The 21,604-nt window shown below is 40.0% G+C and overlaps 1 protein-coding gene across 1 annotated transcript in view; it reads left to right on the top strand.

The window, feature by feature from the left end:
• PKHD1 (PKHD1 ciliary IPT domain containing fibrocystin/polyductin) overlaps positions 1–21,604 on the top strand; it is a 459,739-nt gene that overhangs the window by 132,552 nt on the left and 305,583 nt on the right. The window contains 1 exon segment of the mRNA XM_055330173.1: positions 5,814–5,970. Coding sequence (XP_055186148.1) covers positions 5,814–5,970 — 157 coding nt within the window.

The following is a 21,604-nucleotide window of genomic DNA, read 5'->3' as shown; positions in this document are numbered from 1 at the left end:
GGTTTAAATTAAACAGAGCTTGAAAATGCAGAAAGCAATGTGAAAGCATGTGGGCCAAACCCAATGTATGAAACCCATGGGCTGCAGATTTTTAAGTATTCTGAATTTCCACCTATTTGTTCACCTACTCTATCAGGAAGGTGGTTGTACTCACATGCCTGTGTGTGTGTGTGTGTGTGTGTGTGTATTTAACATCTGTAAATGCACATCTGGGGTTAGCAGTTGGATGATTCACTTAGAACATTATTTCACTGATTTTCATTGAGCATCTACTATGTGTCAGATATTTTTAAGCAGGGTGGGGATATAGCAACAACCAAAACAAAGTCCTTGCTTTCATTTGGGTAAAGATCAATAGATGATAAATACATACAAAATTAAAGATCTTAGACCAGAATAAAGCAGCTTTGGGGAGAGGGAGTGATTGTAGGTTCTATTTTATCGAAGAATTAGGGTAGGAGGTATTATTTGCTCAGAGACCTGAATGAAGTAGGAAGGGGAGCTGGCAGATATTTTGAGAACTGTGTTCTGAGTTAAAGTGATGAGTGAAAAAATCTGATTTGGGAGCTTACTCTGCATGGGTCCTATCTGTTTTCACCACTGTGGCCTCTGACATGTCATTCAAACTCTTTGAGCCTTTGTTTTTGCAACTGTGAAGAGGAGATAATAATATTTAACCTTTCCATTTGGCGGGGGGGGGGGGGGGGGGGGGGGGGGGGGGGGGGGGGGGGGGGGGGGACTGAGTGTAGCAATTTTTGAAGGTGGCCAGGCTGGGTCAAGGTGTTATAACACATGGAGGACAACACACAGGTACTTCAGAACAAGAAAGTCTTAAAAGTTCACGCAGAGCTGGATAACAGGTATTAGTGCTAATTTTAAGTGTTAAGATGTTCTCAGTTAATGGAAGATACCATGGAATGGCCTTCCTTTGACACACTTACATTCCTAATTGTTCCAGATCTTTCCACTGTGAGGGTCATGAGCCTTGGTTTTTTTGTCCTTCTGTAGCAGGATATGGATCTGATTACCAGGTTAATGTCTCAGGAAGAGCTAGGATGCTGAATCCTTCAAACTCCTTACAACTCATCCATTTCCCATCTCACTGGGCTTGTTGGGCTTCCTTATGACCCTGAGTTTCAGGGGCTGGTTTGGAGGAAACATATCTGGGTCCTTTTCTGGGATATATCTTCTTCTCCTCTTGCCCTTGCCCTGAGTTCATCCTCAAACATTGATGGGGAAGTGGATGGATCATTAACATGACAGTTCCCTGGGCCCCACCTCTTGGGCTTCTGTTTGTCACAGTGGCCAACTTTTTCTGCACTTTTTTTTTTAACGTTTTTAAAATTTAAATTCAATTTGCCAACACATAGTATAACATCCAGTGCTCATCCCATCAAGTGCCCTCCTCAGTGCCCATCATCAGTTACCCTGATTCCCCCCCACCTCTCCTTCTGCAACCCTTTGTTTGTTTCTCAGAATTAGGAGTCTCTCATGGTTTGTCTCCCTCTCTAATTTTTTCCACTCAGTTCCCCTCCTTTTCTTTATAATCCCTTTCACTATTTCTTATATTCCCCATATGAGTGAAACCATATGATGAGTGTCCTTCTCCACGTGACTTATTTCACTCAGCATAATACCCTCCAGTTCCATCAATGTCAAAGCAAATGGTGGGTATTCGTCTCTTCTGATGGCTGAGTAATATTCCATTGTGTGTGTGTGAGTGTGTGTGTGTGTGTGTGTGTGATATATTACATCTTCTTTATCCATTCATCTGTCAAAGGACATTGGGACTCCTTCCAGTTTGGCTATTGTGGACATTGCTGCTATGAACATTGGGGTGCAGCTGTCCCAGTGTTTCACTACATCTGTATCTTTGGGGTAAATCCCCAGTAGTACAATTGCTGGGTCATAGGGTAACTCTATTTTTAATTCTTTGAGGAACCTCCACACAGTTTTCCAGAGTGGCTGTACCAGTTTGCATTCCCACCAACAGTGCAAGAAGGTTCCCTTTTCTCCATTCTCCCTCTCCAACGTTTGCTGTTTCCTGTCTTGTTAATTTTTGCCATTCTCCCTAGTGTGAGGTGATATCTCATTGTGGTTTTGATTTGTATTTCCCTGATGGCAAGTGATGCAGAGCGTTTTCTCATGTGCTTGTTGGCCATGTGTAGGTCTTCTTTGGAGAAGTTTCTGTTCATGTCTTCTGCCCATTTCATGACTGGCTTCTTGGGTGTTGAATTTGATAAGTTCTTTATAGATCTTGGATACTAGCCCTTTATCTGATATGTCATTTGGAAATATCCTCTCCCATTTTGTAGGTTGTCTTTTAGTTTTGTTGACTGTGTCTTTTGCTGTGCAGAAGCTTTTCATCTTGATGAAGTCCTAATAGTTCATTTTTGCTTTTCTTTCCCTTGCCTTCATGGATGTATCTTGTAAGAAGTTGCTGTGGCCAAGTTCAAAAACGTTGCCTGTGTTCTCCTCTAGGATTTTGGTGGATTCTTGTCTCACATTGAGATCTTCAACCATTTTGAGTGTATCTTTGTGTCTGGTGTAAGAGAGTGGTCCAGTTTCATTTTTCTGCATGTGGCTGTCCAATTTTCCCAACACCATGTATTGAAGAGACTGTCCTTTTTCCAGTGGATAGTCTTTCCTGCTTTGTTGATATTAGTTGACCATAGAGTTGAGGGCCCATTTCTGGGTTCTCTATTCTGTTCCATTGATCGATCACATCAGTAAGAGAAAAAATAAGAACCATGTGATCCTCTCAATAGATGCAGAGAAAGCATTTGACAAAATACAGCATCCATTCCTGATTAAAACTCTTCACAGTGTAGGGATAGAAGGAACATTCCTCAATATCTTAAAAGACATTTATGAAAAGCCCACAGTGAATATCATTCTCAACGGGGAAAAACTGAGAGCCTTTTCCCTAAGATAAGGAACACGACAGGGATGTTCACTCTCACCACTGTTATTCAACATAGTACTACAAGTCCTAGCCTCAGCAATCAGACAACAGAAAGAAATAAAAGGCATTCAAATTGGCAAAGAAGAAGTCAAACTCTCCCTCTTCGCAGAGGACATGATACTGTACATAGAAAACCCAAAAGACTCCACCCCAAGACAAGATTGCTAGAACTCATACAGCAATTCAGCAATATGACAGGATACAAAATCAATGCACAGAAACCAGTGGCATTTCTGTACACTAACAATGAGACTGAAGAAAGAGAAGTTAAGGAGTCAATCCCATTTACAATTGCACCCCAAAGCATAAGATACCTGGGAATAAACATAACCAAAGAAGTAAAGAATCTATACCCTAAAAACCACAGAACACTTTTGAAAGAAACTGAGGAAGACTTACCGTGATGGAAAAACATTCCATGCTCATGGATTGGAAGAATTAATATTGTGAAAATGTCTGTGCTACCCAGGGCAATTTACACATTCAGGGCAATCCCTATCAAAATACCATGGACTTTCTTCACAGAGTTGGAACAAATAATCTTAAGATTTATATGGAATCTGAAAAGACCCCAAATAGCCAGAGGAATATTGAAAAAGAAAACCAATGGCGGGGGCATCAAAATGCTGGATCTCAAGCTGTATTACAAAGCTGTGATCATCAAGACAGGATGGTAATGGCACAAAAACAGACACATAGATCAAGAGATTCTGTAGTTTAAGCAGCTCTAAGCTGTCCCTTTAAAATGAAGGCACAGTAATATTACTCAGCCATTAGAAACGATAAATACCCACCATTTGCTTCAACGTGGATAGAACTGGAGGGTATTATGCTGAGTGAAGTAAGTCAATCGGAGAAGGACAAACAGTGTATGTTCTCATTCATTTGGTGAATATAAATAACAGTGAAAGGGAATATAAGAGAAGGGAGAAGAAAAAGACTTCTAACTCGGGGAAACGAACTAGGGGTGGTGGAAGGGGAGGGGGGTGGGAGGTAGGGGTGAATGGGTGATGGGCACTGAGGGGGGCACTTGATGGGATGAGCACTGGGTGTTATTTTGTATGTTGGTAAATTGAACACCAAAAAAATTAATTTATTTAAAAAAATAAAATGAAGGCACAGGATTTCTCTAGTCTTTCCATTTCTGATCTCCTAGGAACTTTTATCCTTTTATAGTGGACTTGCAACCAATGTGAGCAATGGTCAGGTTCACCTTCTCTGCTGTTGACTTTACTGTCTTCATCCAGTTCAGCCCTTTCCACCTTCTCATCACTGTATTGCATTCCAGTTTCCTCCTACTCATCTGCTTTTCCTCTTCATGGATTTTATGAGAGTGAATTAAGGGATCCTAAGAACATATAATGTATATAGCCTGTTAAGGACCACGTTGAAATTTTACCCCCTTTTGCATAGCTTCAGTGTGAAATCACTAGAGAGCTAAAATTCTCTCTACTATTTGAGTCTACACATCTGTAGGGCTGTGGTAGGGCTGTGATTCACAGGGCTCACAAAGATGCTCACACACCACCCTTTTTTCTTGTCATGGTGTGGTACTGCTTATCACTATGCTTTATGCTTCTCTGTCTCTTAAATTAAGAGGAGTCACTGAATTTTTTCTCCTTTGTAGGTGTGGCTTGGCTGCTTTTCCTTATGCAAAAGGCTTGTTGGTGATTGGGTTGGGTATACAAACTCAAGACAATTGTGCTGGGGGGTTAGTACACTCACCTGGAAAATCTACTGGCTCTTCTGGCTACACACTTTTCTGTTTTCTCTCTCAGAAATACTCCAGGGTACTATTCTCTGTGTAGATGTAGTTATTGGTATTATAAACATGCCTTCCCTTCTTAATGATGTTCTCCCATCTGCCTCTAATATTTCACAAGAGGACCTTATAGGAAGTTCTTTTATAGGGACTCAGGCTTCACATTTGGTTGGAATCTGAGCAGGAAGAAGAAGTTTGTGGGAAGAGGCAGACACATGTTGTAGGTACTACCTTGAGGGAAACACCTTGTTTATTTTGATTTTATTATACTTATAATTATAGTTCCAAAAGTGTACAAGACATTTAGACATGTTCTCGGCCTCTTTGCATGAGTTGAGTACTGCTTTCTGTGGTTTTACATTCCTCTTTTGAAAAACATGTGACTTTAGTGTGACCATAAATCAAAAGGAAAGCCAGCAGTTCTGGAAGGGAGACTGGAGGCTGGGCTCATCTCAACCTCGCTCTCTGTGTCTCACTCAAAGTTTCTGGGCTATCATTTGAAGTCAGTGGGCCTTTCACCTATGTATTTTGTTTTCAGCACTGATGCACCAAGTTCAGAGGGAAAGACAACAATAATGTTAAAAAAAAAAGTGGGGGGATGGATCTGAACACTTGGAAAGAGGGATGTTCCTATAAAACAGGGATGCTTGGTAGTAGAGCCAGTGAAAAATGATACCAATTACATAAAGCAAAATGCCACCCATCAAGCAGAACATTTTGATTCTATTCTAGGCTATTTATGACTTTTTGTTCAAGACTCAATACATGTCTGTAAAAATAAAAAATGGAATCAACTCTATTAGGTGGACTGGGGCTTGTCTTGGAAGAAAAAAAAGGTAAGAAAACATGAGCAGCATGATATTGTTGGGGAATTCCAATGGCTGACAGAGACATTTCAAGTGTAACTTTGCCCCTTCTGTATTTTTCCCCTTTCGAGTTAGTGGTATGAGGAAGAGAAAGTGACTAATTTTATTAAGACATTTGACATTTTATTAAATTAATTTTCATTTAAGAAGTTTCCATTTAGATCGATCCCCCATACTGTCTTACTTTAAAACAAAACAAAACAATAAAACTGTTTTCCAGGGCAACTTTTCCTTACAGTTCTGCCTGAGGTGGTCAAGGACTCACAGCTGGTTTCCTGAAAGAGTGCCACAAGATGGCGACAACGTCACGGTGGAGAATGGCCAGTTGCTACTGCTTGACACCAACACAAGCATCCTCAACTTACTGCACGTTAAAGGTTTGTAGAGCATGGAGGTCGGTGGTGGCATTACTGTATATAATTCTATCACTTTGGGGAAGCAGAAGGGAGGGGAAATTTTTGGGTAAGTTCCAGCACTTGCTTGACAACTTATTCTGGGAACGAATTGAAATTTTACTCTAAAGGAAGAAGTGGTCAAGGGTTCAAAACGAAGCCCCTTTCTTTTGGCTCTTATGCTTATAAGAGCTTATAAGAGCTTAATTATTTTATTTTTTCAAATACAAGAAGGTTAGCAGTGTTATCAAAGAATATGCTTCTTTATGCAAGTACTTTGTAGTCATGCTTGTCCAGGGCAGCCCCCACAATACAGAAAAATGCTCTGAAACTGGTTAATGCTGTTGCCTTTGAAATTGCCTGCCAAGAAAGCAATGTCTTCCTGCTTTTACCCTGTTGTGGTTTTGACTTCCTGGTCCCATGGAAAGTCATATAAATAGGCTTCCTTATTGCAGAGCTGGCCACATAGCTCTAGGGTCTGGGAAGTTGGACGAGACTGAGAATTCAAATTTCAACTCCTCCACCACATCACCAAGTGACTAAATCACTTATTCCACCTCTTTGAGCATTTGTTTCCTTATCTGTTAAATGAGAATAAAAATCATTGCCTACTTCAGTGGCTGATAATAAGGAATGGTTATCAAAGTGACTGTCTTCACTGGCAAATGAAAATAGCTTTGAGAATAGGATTAGTTATGGGTTGCTATAAAACTCTGCACTAAAACCATACTCTTTACTAAAAATATATTTAACACTTACAGGGGCATTTGCTCTTGTTACTGTAAGAGCATGGCTACATAAGGGAAAATAAAATATTTTGAAGGCATAAACCACTGTAATATTGATATCTGTCTCGCATGGATGGAATCAGGTTTTTCTGATTAGGCATTTTACATTCTATATTTTAGAAGGTCTTTTTTTTTTTTTTTTTTTTTTTTACCTTGGTAGCAAGGAAGAAGTTTTCAGGCAAATCAGTTAATTGGTACCCTTTAAGGAAAATGGTCTATTAGCTTGGGCTCTTGACCCGTCTTTGTGCGTGTGTGTGTGTGTGTGTGTATGTGTGACCAGTGGCTTTGGGAAATGCTGACTTGTTGATGGACATCAACTACCTAAGGACTAGCAATGATACAGGAAAATTACAGACCTAAAAACTCAGTTTAAAGATGCTCTTTGTTGACCTTTTAACTAGGAGTCAAATGCTGCTGGAGGATGGGATGAGCTTTAGGCTCTCAGGGACTTTGCCTTATATTGATATCATTTGGAAGAACTTTCGTAGCTACAAGTCTTGCCCAACTAAGTCTCTGGATCTCCCATTAGCTCCAGGTAAATGTTCAATCAAGGAAAGGTGTTGATAGGGCCAGAGACTGAAGATGGAGAAGAGGCATCAGAGAGAGCAAAGGGTAAGGCAAGGACATATGGAATATACACTTGGCTCATTGCTCTTGGAGAAATCAAGATCTGAATAATGCAAATACTTGCCCTGACCTTTCACCTTTCAAAAGTAATTTTTAATAATATTCCCAATATAGGCAATATATTTCAGTCTCAAATTATTTGAAATAAGTGAGCTAGGTTTGGAAGAGCAAAACCTCATTCTGTGGAAAGGGAGAGTAAGTTAGCTATAGGATTCCCTCTTTCTCTTGGAGAGTAGGGCCATTAGTAGAAATATGAGGGTAAGTAGAGGACACCAGTTTCTTACAAATATGTACAGGAGTTGTTGGCAGGGAGCAGAGTTGCCTGGAATGAAGTTGAAATTTTTCATATTTCCATATATATGGAAAATTTTCAAATTCCATATATATATATATGATTCACAGCTTCTAGAAAGAATGAAAACCAGGAAAGGACACAGGTCAAATTTAATTCAACCAGTGACCTGTGGATACTTAGGAAGTGGCATAGGAACTCTTAAGAGATACGAGAAAAAGTGAAGAATAATACTTAATGTCAATAGTCTGCATATCACTAAAGAAATTAATTAGGGAGCAAATATTTAAAAAGTAACATTTCTAATTCTAAAATGTGTATTACAAGCAGTGAGGCAGAATGTAGTTCGGGGACTCAGGGTATTGAGTATGTAAGATTAGAATTGAGTAGTGAAAAGGAGATGAAGAGCCTGTCATTTATGAATGAGATAAGTTTTGACCATCCACATACATAGAGAATCTAAAGTTGAGGAACTTCTGCATCTTGCTTATTGGAACTATAAATGTCCAGTGGCTTGGGCCAAAAACCTTGGAATCATCCTGGACTTCTTTTTCTCACATCCCATGACCAATCCATCTGTGAATCTTGTCTGGACCTTCAACATGTGTCTTATATATATCAGCACCTTCATTGGTACCAACTTAGTCCTAACCAATATAATTTTTGGCTAGGACCATTTCAAATGGCCTTGTAACTGGTTCCCATGTTTATGATTCTTTGCTTTCCTTGGTAGAAGGAAGTCCAGTTTTTATTTGGGGAAGCAATGTATCCGGCTAAAATGCTGTATTTTCTGCCCTTCTTTGTAGTTGGATGTAACCTTGTGGCTAAGAGCTGGTCAATGAGATATAAGGCGAGGTGTGGTACAGGACATCTTGGAAATGTCCTAAAGTAGAGTGGACCCATTAGAAGACATGTCCTATTTGTCCATCTTTCTTCCTATTCTTTGCTTCTTGGAATGTGAATGTGATAGCTACATTTTCAGCTGCCATCTTGGATAATGAGGTGATTCATGAAGAATGAGGCAGCAGAAAAATGGAAGAAACCCAGGAGCCTGATGACTTTGGAGTTGCCATAGTAGAGTAGCAACTTGGACTGCTCACCTCTGAAATTATTTCATGTTTAAGTCATTGGTATTTAATTTTTATGCCATATGCTAAAATAAACCCCCAGCAGCATATTGTACACATCCTTTAAGAATATATCAGATCACTTCTTTCTTCTAACTTCTTTCCTTTAACATACTCCAGTAGTTTCCCATCTCATTAGGAAAAGAATCTAAATTGAGGATTATCAACCTCTGATCTCTTCGTTGTCCTGTCTTCCTCATTCACTCTGCTGCAGCTCTTCTATAAATATACCAGGCATACACCTACCTCAGGCTTTGCACATAATGTCCTTTGTCTAGAGTATTCTTTCTCCAGATATTCATGTGGCTCACTTATTTTGTTTGCTCTTTGAGAAAATATCAGCCTATCATAGAGGCCTTGCTGGTCATCTTTTTGAAATTGCAGACACTTATTATTCTCTCTCCTCTTATTTTGCCTTCTTTTCTTCATAACATTCATCACCACATAACATATTATAAACTTACTTATTTGTTTACAATCTGCTTCTTCTGCTAGAATAAGTTCCAAAAGGCAAATGACTTTAGTGATTTATTTACTACTGTCTCTTCAATGTCTAGGACACTGAATATGTGTTGATGGTTGAATAAAACCATGTGTTGAAGGTTGATGGAGAAGTAAAATGGTGCAGAATTCAGGTCCTGGATGAAATTTAAGAAGCATAATTTGTAAACTCTTGATTTCTTAATTATTACTTTTTCTTTTTTTCAATATTTTATTTATTTATTCATGAGAGACACACAGAGAGAAGCAGAGACATAGGCAGAGAGAGAAGCAGGCTCCTCACGGGGAGCCCTGTGCAGGACTCGCTCTTGGGACCCCAGGACCATGCACTGAGCCAAAGGCAGACACTCAACCGCTGAGCCACCCAGGCATCCCAATTATTACTTTTTCTAACTAATTTTTTTCTAATTAATTTTTACTGTCCTTAATTGTTCTCATATATATAAATATTTATGTGTACATGGGTACACATGTAAACACATGTATATGTGCATACACATACACATGTATTTACACACATATATACAGACATATACCTATATACACAAATGTATGTAATTATGAGTTGTGAGGAATGTAAAATCCATTGATAAGTTATCTTTCTGTTTCTAAAAGACATTTGAAACTGCTAAAGGACTCCAACTCTCAAAAATCTGGTTGCTAGCATAGCTCTAAACTTTTGTCTTCTCTTGTCTGTAGTATGTATGGAAGTTCTTAAGAGATAATAAAGTTATTCAAATATAAGATTGAATCATCATTATCATCATCATCAGTGGTAATTCAATCTCTGAATCTCTGTTCCTCTCTCTCTTTCTCATACCCATTTATGGTACCAGAAAAGTAGCTGAGTGGAATTTTCTTTCTTTTTCTGATACCATCTATGGGCCACAATAAAGGACAAAAAGCTTCAAGCCCCCAAATAATTTCTTTAAAAGATTTGAACGAATGAAATAGAAAGTATTATAGTGGAAGCACTTTATCAGCCATTCCCACAGTATTAAAAGGTGACATTCTACATGAAGTATGTATGTACTTTCAAAGGATTTTGCTATGTAAAAGTGAATCTAGGTCACCTAACAACTATATTTAGAACTACTTTATGAAAATATTGCATCCTCTATATTATTTTTCCATTTATGGAAACCAGCATCCTAATATATCGAAGACTAGGCCCCTACATCAGGAAACCGAATAGTTCTACATATGGCCTTCAAGAGTCTTGAATTCTCTGTGCCTTATTTGTGTTTCCATCTATAAAACAGAATTGACATTCTTTTCTTACTAGTACAACTTATATAGTAGAAAGGAGGATTATAAATTTCTTTGAGGCAAAATTTTCACCATTATTTATAAGGCTGTACTTATTGACTCCTGAACTTTATTTAAAAATGGCATCTTAATTTTAGGATCATGAGAGCTATAGTTATATTTATCATTATTTTGCCTTAATTAGCAAAATATCCAGAACTTTCATTTATTTACCATCTCTACTTCTTCTTTCCATTTCTCCCTCCTTTTTTTTAAAATTATTTTTAGGGGGTACTGTTAAACACAAAAGAGAATTAACCCAATCAATTAATACTAATGAGCTGGGATAGAAATAGGCATATTGCCTTAATTTAGTTAATTATATTTTTCGTTCTTTTATGTTAAGATGCCCAACAGCCATAGGCATCTCTGAATTAAAATTTATTATTTTATCCCAAGTAATTATGATGAGCCATAATAACACAGGAGGGACATTACCCTCTTGTCAGAGCCATTATGCATCATGGACAAGGATCTTCATTTTGTAGTCTGTAGTTGGAGAAACATTCGTATTTTCTGAATGAAGGAATGAATTCCTCTCTCTTCTGATGGCCAAGCAGTTTGACATAAAGTGGCCTAGAAATGATGGTTAAGACAGGGCCAATTAGAGGAAGATGAATTCTAGGAACTCCTCTTCCCTTGGTGTTGGGCTTTCAAAAGGAAGACATTTCAGTTTCTTACTACTTACAATGCCATCCCTTTAAAATGCTTGAGCAGAGACTTGTTTCTAGTCTCTGTTGCTGCTGAATAGTGCACTGGTTTCTTTTAATGTGATTTTTCTATTTCTTGGTCTGCTAGTGTATACCAAAGCAGTTAAATGCTTGGCAGGCTTTTGAGCCAGAGAGAATGGACTCTGAATCTGAGTTCTGCTTCCTACTAGTCTTGTGACCTTGGGCAAGTTGCATAGTCTCCGTAAACCTCACATTTCTCCTCATGAGTGTCATGCTTGATATAATGGCAGCAACAGTAACAATGATGGCTAACTTTTATTGTTTGCTATTGTGTGGCAAGTCTACGGTGTATTGCCCAGCTCAAATGGATGTTTTGAGTATTAGATGAGGGAGTATATATATGTAAGGCCCTTAGCACAGTACCTGGTCCAGAGTAAGTACCCAATTAATGATAGGTTTTGTTTTGGTTTTGTTTTTTTCCAGACTGATGGGGATAACAGAAGAGAAGGCTGAAATATCAGGCCTAAGTTGCAAACTTATTTACAGATAGTGGCTGCTTTTATATACAAAGCAAACTGGATTACTGAAAGAATTAGCTTAGTAATAAGGACTTTGGATTGCTTTTGCCTCTGTTATCTTCGGAATACATATTGAAGTGCTTTTCTTTCTATGGAAGAGAGGGAAGATACAGAGATGGCTGTAGCAGAATCTGTTTGGTCGTCTCCATTTTCCTTGTTATTCTGACTTCATAAGAGCGTGTTTTTCTGGTGCTTTTTGGCACGTGGTCTTATTTTCTCCAATTTTTTTGTGGTCTACAGTTTTGAAAATACTCAGATCTTTCTAGTCTATTATGTTTGGGATTTCTGTGACATGCAAATGCATATGGGCTCACTAAGATGAGTCACCTTCTCTTGACCCACTATCAAGTTCATTGCAGAGTTTCTTCATCTTTTTTTTTTTTTTAAGATTTTATTTATTTATTCGTGAGAGACACAGAGAGAGAGAGACAAAGGCAGAGACACAGGCAGAGGGAGAAGCAGTCTCCATGCAGAGAGCCCGATGTGGGACTCAATCCGGGGACTCCAGGATCACGCCCTGGGCTGAAGGCAGTTGCTCAACTGCTGAGCCACCCAGGCGTCCCGAGTTTCTTCATCCTTACCAAGGATTTGCAGATTTCAGAATAAGGCATTCAGTGCTGTACCCAGCACAGCCTTTTTAATCTCAAGGATTCTCCACCGGGTTCCTTCTAGTGAACACTGAGTCAGGCTCAGTTGCAGTAGGTACATGCTTCAGATAACACTTTGCAGTGCTGTGGTCTGGGAATGCTGTGAGGCAGGACTTCCCTGGGACATAACTTGTGGTTTATTTGGGCTTCAGGTCTGTGTGAGTCACTGGGCAGATTACCCTAGGCATGTAATTTCAACTTCACAGATAACCAGCATGGATTTAAAAGAAATCGAACTGCAGGCAGGCTGGAGTTTTGCTAAAAATGAAGTACCCTGAAATAATACTTCTTTTGTAACTATATAACATCCTAGTCATCAGGAGGAAGTTTGGGGGGCTGGTAAAATTTGTTACAAATTGGTGAGTTAAAATGACTTTCCTGAAAGCTGGGTGAAAAAGATCAACAGAACTGCCTCCTCTTCCAGTTGAATCATAGCTACCATTCAAGGCAGAGGGAAGATGATGAGGTATAGACAGTGTAGAAAGGTGGACTTCTTGCAATTTGGTCAGGAAACTGGTGGCCTGAGTTGAAATTTGAGGCAGCCACAGATTCTCCTTGAGCTTTGAATCAGGTGCCTGTCCTCAGATCAATGCAGAAAATGCAAACAACGGTGACTCTCTCCCCTTTGTAGGAGGGAAGTGCAGTAAAGGAGTTAATGTACTTTCCTCTATCTTCAAGCATGGTGCTCCAGAAGAGGCTGGGCTTTGCAGTAGGCAAATGGTGAAGCCTGATGAAGAAGTCTGTATCAAAAAGAAATAGCCCAACTTTTTGTGACACCCACCGTTAACTCCCTTTACCTTGTGTGTCTCTATGTGTTTGTCTTTTCCTGGTGACTACATATTTAATATTAGAGTGTATTTTTTAATTCCCTCTACCTTTGGAGAAGGTGCGGTGTAAGGCTATAAGCTTAAGAGAGCAGGAACAGGGTCTGCTTTTGCTCATGTCTATATTGCAGGACCATTATATCTTCAGGCACATAGTAGGCATTCAAATAATTGTAGAATGAATGAACTAATGAGTGAAATTCTGACCTAAAGAGGCAGATTAATGTTAGTCGTGGATTTCTCTATAATCAGAGTCCTTCCTGGTATTCTCAAATGTTAGTGGATTAGTCCAGACAGTGACCAATTTCATTTACTATTTGTGTATCAGGAGATCAGAGACAAAGGCTTTTTACTGTGGGGGACACTTGGCTCTGAAACCCCTTATTTTTCCCAGTCAGACAATGGCTTACATTATTTACCTCCAGAGAACAGTCCCAGACGCACTTGATTAGCCTTAAATGAAAGATAAGCCATTGCTATGAGAAAGGACATGCTTTCAATAGATAGGCAAACAGACAGATAGATAGATATTAAACAATTTACAGTTTTATGTCTTGACAACTTGAATGTAGTAACATGAAAAATGTTACCAAATGGGACCAGTCCCTTCCTAGCAGAGAAGCTATAATATTTTCAGTAATGAAAGATAAATATTTCAAACTTCCTTACTTAAAACCCTTCACTGGCTTTCCATTAGCATTTGAGATCAAGCCTAAACTCCTTAATATGGCTTATAGGGTCCTTCAGGGTTTGGTCTCTCCTTACCTCTTTACCTCTCATTTGTTGATTAATGATTTCCATATCCTGTTTATCCAGATTGAAAGCAGAACTAGAACTCTGGGATGCTTATGTATCTGGGATTCTTATACATATAAAAATATATCAGAGACCAAGCATTTCATCACTTTTCTTATAGACTATGATATTCGTGGGAGGTCAGGAAAAGATAGGAGGTATTCTGATTTTTTAAATAAATAAGTCCTATGAGGAAACAACCATGATCTTTCACTCATGAAGTTATTATGCTATATCCAGTTTATGTTTACAATATTCAGAGAACAATTATATTTGGAACTTTTTGAATTGCTTAGAGAAATGTATCAAACTGGAGGGCTTATTCAAAAATGTGATTGGGTCAATGCTAATTTGATCTTTGATAGAAGGGAGGAGATTATTTGAATGAATGAATGAGTACCTTGGTAGTGAAGGAGATTTTTATATGACTGGTAAAAATCAGTCAGTTCTTTAAAGAAAAGATGGGTTTTTGTTGGTTTGTTTATAGTTTTGTCCCCCCTTGGTCTTCTCTGTTTCTCCTTACAAATAGCTTTCATTCTGAGACCTTAAGAGCCTTTTTAGAAATCCACAGAACATTTGAGGGCCTTATGTACTTAAATGCCAGAAGCTGTGTTGATAAAAGGAAGTGATGATTTTTTGGAGATAGAAAGGAATCAAGGTTTAGTTAAGTAACAACAGATAATAAAAGCTGTAATGACAAAGGCATTTATTTGTATCTCTGTGTTAGTTCCTTTAAGTATTTCTATATAGTTTCTTTTCCACGAATATGTTTAAATGTTGTAATTAGTATACAGTTAATTTATAAAGTTTAAGAGTTTTGTGTTTCATAGAAAAATTAAAGCTGACTCACAGTCTTTATTGTCTTTCTCAAATGTCTAAAAATGGCAAGCCACTAAAACCAGGGTGTTTTTATTCACCTGGAGCAATTAGACTTCACTTTGATCTTGTGGCAATAGAGACTGTATTTTTCACATTTTTAATTTCAACATCTAGCAGAAAGTCTGGGAAATAACGCAGATGTTGGTTGAATGATGAAGTGAATTAATCCACAATCCCAGCCTTGTATTCCTCCACTTGTTCTCAGTGATAGCAAACAACACAAGATATGGACATCTAGATCAATCGCTTTATTTACCTAGAATAGTGGTTCTGAAAGTTTGGTCCCTGATCAGCATCAGCATCACCTGGACACATGTGAGAAATGCAAATTTGGGGGCCCCACAGCAAACTAACTTGGGGTATGAGGCCCGCCAATCTGTGTTTTAAGACCTCCAGGTGGGCAACCCTGGTGGCTCAGCGGTTTAGTGCCGCCTTCAGCCCAAGGCCTGATCCTGGAGACCTGGGATCGAGTCCCACGTCGGGCTCCCTGCATAGAGCCTGCTTCTTCTCCCTCTGCCTGTGTCTCTGCCTCTCCCTCCCTCTCTGTGTGTCTCTCATGAATAAACAAACAAACAAACAAGACCTCCCAGTGATTAGATGCATGCTGAGGCTTGAGAACTACTAGCCTAAAACAATAAAGGGAGCCATATAGAACTGTCGGGACTGGAAGACAATTTACCTAGCCCTGCTACTTTTTTCCCCAAAGGCTATGCGACCCTTTGCAAAAAACAGTGAAAACTCTGGCTGGCCACATTGCATGGGCCAATCCTGAGCATGGCACTTTTTGTTAGCTGTAGTTCTCTGCCCTGCCAGGGGAATTGGAGCTGATGAAGATGATTTCTTTCAACTACTATTGTTTGTGGCTCTGAGTTGGTGATTTTGTTTCAGATATGCTTTTCCCCCTCTCCGTTGCCCATTTGACGGTAGTACCAGGCTAATTAAGGAATTAGTATGTGACATCTATTTCGAGGAAGCATGTGATTCTTTTCCTGCATCCTGAGAACATTTTTGCCCACACTTTCTAGTTCATATTTTCTTTTTTTAATCAGGCAGAGACATTACAATTAAAATACCGTTAAAGCGATTCTGGCAAGTATTGCAATAAGCATGTTTTTTAATTAAAGGAAGAACAGGGGGATGCATAAGCAGCATCGGCTAAAGGGGAAATTTTCATTCGATATCTATTTTAATTGAAATGAAAAAAAATCGGGAAAAAGCAAAAGCAGCAGCCTGTGCGTGTGTGTGTGTGTGTGTGTGTGTGTGTGTGTGTGTGTGTGTGGCTCGCTCCCAGGTTGCTAGGTTTAGGTGTTCTGTGCTTGATTAATTAGTAGCCAGTCAGAGAGTCCATTCCCTTTGCCCCCAATCCTTAAAGCCTGATTTATGCCTCACATCCCCCATGAATATGTGAGGGCTCAGGCATCTATTTCCTGAGCTGCTAGTGGATAGGATTATGGAGCGTGCACTGAGCTCTTGGGGGCTCTCGTTTGCCAGCCAAATTGATTTTCCGCCTTTCTGGCCGGGGACAAGCCCACCTCGAAGGCTTCCAGGCTCTGCTCCAGTGGATCAGGCACAAGCCTAATCCGGATCTTGCCAACAAAGGAAGCTGTGTGCATCCCCAACACAACACAGGCTTTGGGCTGTGGCTGCCTTCCCCATTATACCACCTTTCCCCCCTTCTTTCTCACTTTCTCCTGATGCCCACGTCCACAGCAGCGTGGTATGATAGGGTGCAGCAGTGTGCCTGCATCACTCAGCCAGCCCTTCTGACCATCCTGAATGGACAGTCATCTATAATTTTCCAGGAAAAGGAAATTCCACAAGCTTCTGTATCTATCTGACTGTGTAACAACTGTAAAGGTAACCAAAATACAGGTGGCTAAACATTTTAAGGAATTATTTGGGGTTGACACAAAAAACTGAATGAGGGTTAATCAATATAAATAAGTAAACTGGATTGTTTTCCTATACAAATTTAGGTAGTTCAAGCTTTGAGCAACGAATTCTCTAGTTTGGGTTATAGATTAATTAATTGAGGTCCTCAGATGCCTGCCTGGGTCTTACCTCCATTCACCTCTGGCTTTCCCTCTGCTTGACCCTGGAGTCACTCTCCCTGGGCTCATTTTGTCACCTCGCATTTGCCTAAACAAGTGCATTCTTGCTCTGCACCCTTTCTCCCCTGAGCCTCCTAAAAATGACATAATGACATCTTCATCCACCACCTTCACACTTCTTAAAGTTCTTTCTAGGGCCTCTGTCAGTACGACCTTCCAAATGTTCTAATTCACCTAATTCTTCGACCCACACTCAAGAATCTTGCTCCTTTCTCTCCTTATTCTAGTTTTCAAATATTAGTATTTGACAGGTGTTTCTCTTATCTTTCTTCTGCTCTCACTCTCCATGTTCTCCCTGGGAGACCTCATTCATTTATGTCACTTCAACTGTTCCTTATTCAACCAATATTTGGTGACCACTTGCCAAGTCCCCAATGTGCCAGGCACTTTTCCAGGCACAGCGCTATAGTTGTGAGGGAAATGGACAAAAATTCTTGCTCTCATGGAGTTTATGCCTATAAAGAAAGTAGTCCAGGGAGCAGATTATATTTTTGTGAGATTTGCTGAGCAGCATGGAGAAAAACGCAGCAGGAATGGTGGTGGTTGGCGGGATTTGCACATGGCGAGGCAAAGACTGCAAGTCAGCGGGAATAGGAAGGTCAATACATCAGGAGGACTCTGAGCCTGCGGCAGAGCAGAGTGAGATTGGCCCAAAGAGGACCAACCCTGTAGGATTTAGTAGGCTTTGACTCTGAGTGTGGTGGGAGCCTTTGGAGACTCTGAGCAGAGAGGGACAGGAGAAAGTTTACATGAAATAAAAAAGAATCACACTGAGTGCTGTTTTGAGAGTAGACCCTGGGGTGGGGTTGGGGATAGAAGTAGGGAGCTGAGTAGAGAGGCTGTTACAATAATCCAGGGATGAGATGAGAGTGACTTAGACCCCAGTGGTAGACATGGAAGTGGTGAGAAGTGGTTGGATCATGGGGATTTTCTGAAGGAAGAAGGCACTAAATTTCCTAGAGAATTGGCTTTGAGTGAAATATCAACCCTAGGATTTTCTGACTGAGCACTTGCAAGAATGGAATTGCCACTTGCGGCCTTGGCAAGGACTGTGGGATGATCCATGGGACAAGGCGAGGAGATCATTTTCTGGATATACTAAGTTGAGGGTCTGTGAGACATCCAAGTAGAGATCTTTAGAGGTAGTTGGGTGCATGAGTTTGAGCCGAGGGCAGGGGTGGGCCTTGAAGATATAAATTTGGAAGTCATCAGCAATTAGCCTGTGATGGTGTTTAAACCCCAAGGACAAGATGAGACCACCAATGCACTATTCATGGAATAATAGGAAAAACGGTGGAGACACTCCAAGTGTCAGGGTACCCCCAACTGCCAGTAGTTGGGAAAATCAGGAGGAAATTAGGTAGAGGAGGCTGGGAGGAGAGGCTTGAGGGGTAAGAAGAAAACCAGCACTGGCAAGAGAGGGGAAGGAGTTTCAAGAAAAAAGGAGTGACCAAGTGTGCCAAATAGTGCTGGTCACTCAGGACAGGTGAGAACAGAGCTTTGAGCCTTCGATCCAGCTGTGTGGTTGTTGCCATTGTGACCTTACCAGGACCAGTTCTGATAGACTTATCAGGAAAAGGCCCACCTGGGGAGGACTCAGGAAAGGGAGAGAAAGAATTGAAGATAGAAAGTATAGCCGGCACTCTGAGACTTACTGTGGGGTAAAATACTTATAACTCTAAATTTTTAGTGTGAGGGGGAAAATAGCTAGAATGGTGTTGTTGTTTATTTATTTATTTATTTATTTATTTATTTATTTATTTATTTATTTTTCAAAACAACAGATCATTTTGCGGTTATTACAGAGGATGGCTAATTGTAGGGTTAGCCAAAAGCAGGTTTTGATGTGCTTTGCAAACATTAAGCTAGCTGCTAAAAGTCTCTTTGACTTCCCTTTAAAAGAAATAAAAGGGATGTTTAATGGAAAAAAGTGATTACATGTAAAAAGTTGTGTTCATTTATTTATTTTAGAGGGGAAGTAACAATAATGATGGTTGATTGATTTTTATAAAATTACCCAAGGTTACTTGTGGGACAGACTCGGCTTTCATGAACAATCATAACAAGCAATGTAAGGGTCATGGCCACAGGCCGTGTTCAGCCCTGCACTTTTTTTCAGTGTTCAGAAATGTGGTCAAGCGGTATAAAGTGGAGGAATAAAGTCCTCCCTCTGCCCTCCCATACGCAAGCACTATGCTCTGCAGCAGCCCACTGGATATTTGTTTTAAGCTAATAAGGTGTGAGGATAAAACACTCAGGGCCTCGGTGCAGGGCTCGATTGAGTATAAACCTTACATTCCTTCACACTAGAAGCTTTCATTGTGGTTATCACTTTTAATTATTTCAATTAAAAAGAGCTGAATTCCTCATCACACTCTCTTCTTAATTTACCTAGATTTCCTTATCCTTGCCACTGATAAGGAAGGAGGGAGGGCTTTTTAGCCTGGAATAGTGGTTATCATATTAATTAATTAGTCCTGTTTTTAGTACTCTTGCCAACACAAATCACTCATTTTCTTTGGGCTGAGATTTCTCCCTTCATTAGCGTCATTATTAGTTCCCATCAGTAAATGACGTTTTTAAATTTCTACCAATTTGTTTTAGTGTGTTTAATAGTTTGCTTGATGTGACAAGGAACAAAGCCCAGGTTTATAAATTTACCCACTAATCCTTGTAATCTGCCTCAAATCCTGTTTGGAATGAGGCGAGGTATATCTACATTAACAAAATGAAAATAAATCATATATAAACAAGCCACAGGCAAACTTAACTTAGGTTAACACATGTTTTTCCTTAAATGTAACTATGATAATTCTAATGAGTAAAAAAGTAACCTGGAAGGGTTTGTACAAGTGGATAGAGTAGGAGCTTTTTTGACAGGGGCTCCTGGGCTCTGATGCTTGCTCTGCTTATTCTGGGCTGAGACAGACCCCCTCTCCCATCCCGCTCTCTGGCCTGTGAAACATGGAGTGTGTAGTGACTTCCTGAGCTTGTTTGGATGGTCATTTCAGATGACATGTATAAAGATTCTGACATATGGTAGGTGTTTCCTAAGTGTTAGCACCCTTTTTGAATTTGTAGTATTATTTGAATTTCTGATTGTGTATGTGATACTTTTCTCATGTGTAACTCAGAGTTCCCTGCAGCATAGGTGGTGTCAGGAAAACATGAGCTCCGTGTCTCCATCAGTATTGGCACACCGGAGTGCATCCTTGAAGATGTAGGTGTCCAGTGTTCTAGAGCTAGAAGGAGTCTCAGCGAATGCATGGTTCTGTTCTGTACATGAATGATGAAAAAACAGATCAGCCCCTGGCACTGAGTAGGACAGGTCTGGAGACCGGGTAATCTGAGGCCCAGCAATCTTATGGGACTTATTGCGGGTCATTCAGAGGCCAATAGATGGAGTCTGTCCCCTGTTTCCACCTCTTGCTCATCAAGGTCAGTTCAAATTTCCTGACTGTTTATAATGGAGGAATCATGCCATGCAAATCCATGGTCCACCAGTTGAAGATAATTAGTTGGGACATTAATGACATGTGGCTGTGAATGAAAAAGTTTTAGTAAACAGGTCACATTTCTTCCCTCTTCTTCACAGCAGGATTAATGATTATTATTGCATTTCTTTTTTTCTTTTTAAAAGATGTTATTTATTTATTTGTTAGAGAGAGAATGCACGCGTGTGTGTGCCAGCACAAGCAGGAGGAGCTTCAGGGAGAAGGAGAAGGAGGCTCCCCACTGAGCAGGGAGCCCAGTGCAATGCTATGCTGTGTGATGTGGGACTTGATCCCAAGATCCTAGGATCATGACCTGAGCCAAAGGCAGCCGCTTAACCTAACTGACTGAGCCACCCAAGTGTCCCTATTATTGCCTTTCTAATGATTATTCTTGTCATCATAATGACAATGGAAGGGAAAATTAAAGTCAAAATCACCAGTAGGTCCTTTGGAAGCCTGGAAGCCATGTGGTGCTGCTCAGAGCATCAAGCCTATAGATCAAAGGATAGTTTTTCACTTCTCTCAGGTTATTTACCTAAGGATGTGACTGCTGTGCCATGTTTCAGAAGGAAAGGTGGGCCTGCCAATGGTGAGACATTGGAAGAAGAGGGTCCAGTAGTGCTACCACAATGGAGGAACTGTGTAAATGAGAAGTAATGGCAATAGTGAGAGACGTGCAGTTGATGAATGTTTCAGTAGCCGCTGATACAACTGTGTTAAGTGTCTAATAGGTGTCAGACCCGAGACTAGGGATCTTTAAGCATTACTTCAAGAAATCTCATCATAGCTCTTTGAGGGAAGAATTCTTACCACATACATTTTACTGAGGGAGGAAACTGGATACCCACATGGGGTATGGTGTTCTAAATTGTGGCTGCAAGGAGAGAACACTTTCAGGGGTCAGATCCACGTAAACATCCTGTGCCTGTTGCTGATGGTGTGTGGCTTGGGCTTTAGGAGGCAAGACTAGAAGGTTT

Source organism: Nyctereutes procyonoides, unplaced genomic scaffold (assembly GCF_905146905.1).
Source record: "Nyctereutes procyonoides isolate TBG_1078 unplaced genomic scaffold, NYPRO_anot_genome, whole genome shotgun sequence".
Classification (NCBI taxonomy): domain Eukaryota; kingdom Metazoa; phylum Chordata; class Mammalia; order Carnivora; family Canidae; genus Nyctereutes; species Nyctereutes procyonoides.
Note: the sequence above shows the minus strand (reverse complement) of the source record. Positions and strands in the feature narration are given on the sequence as shown.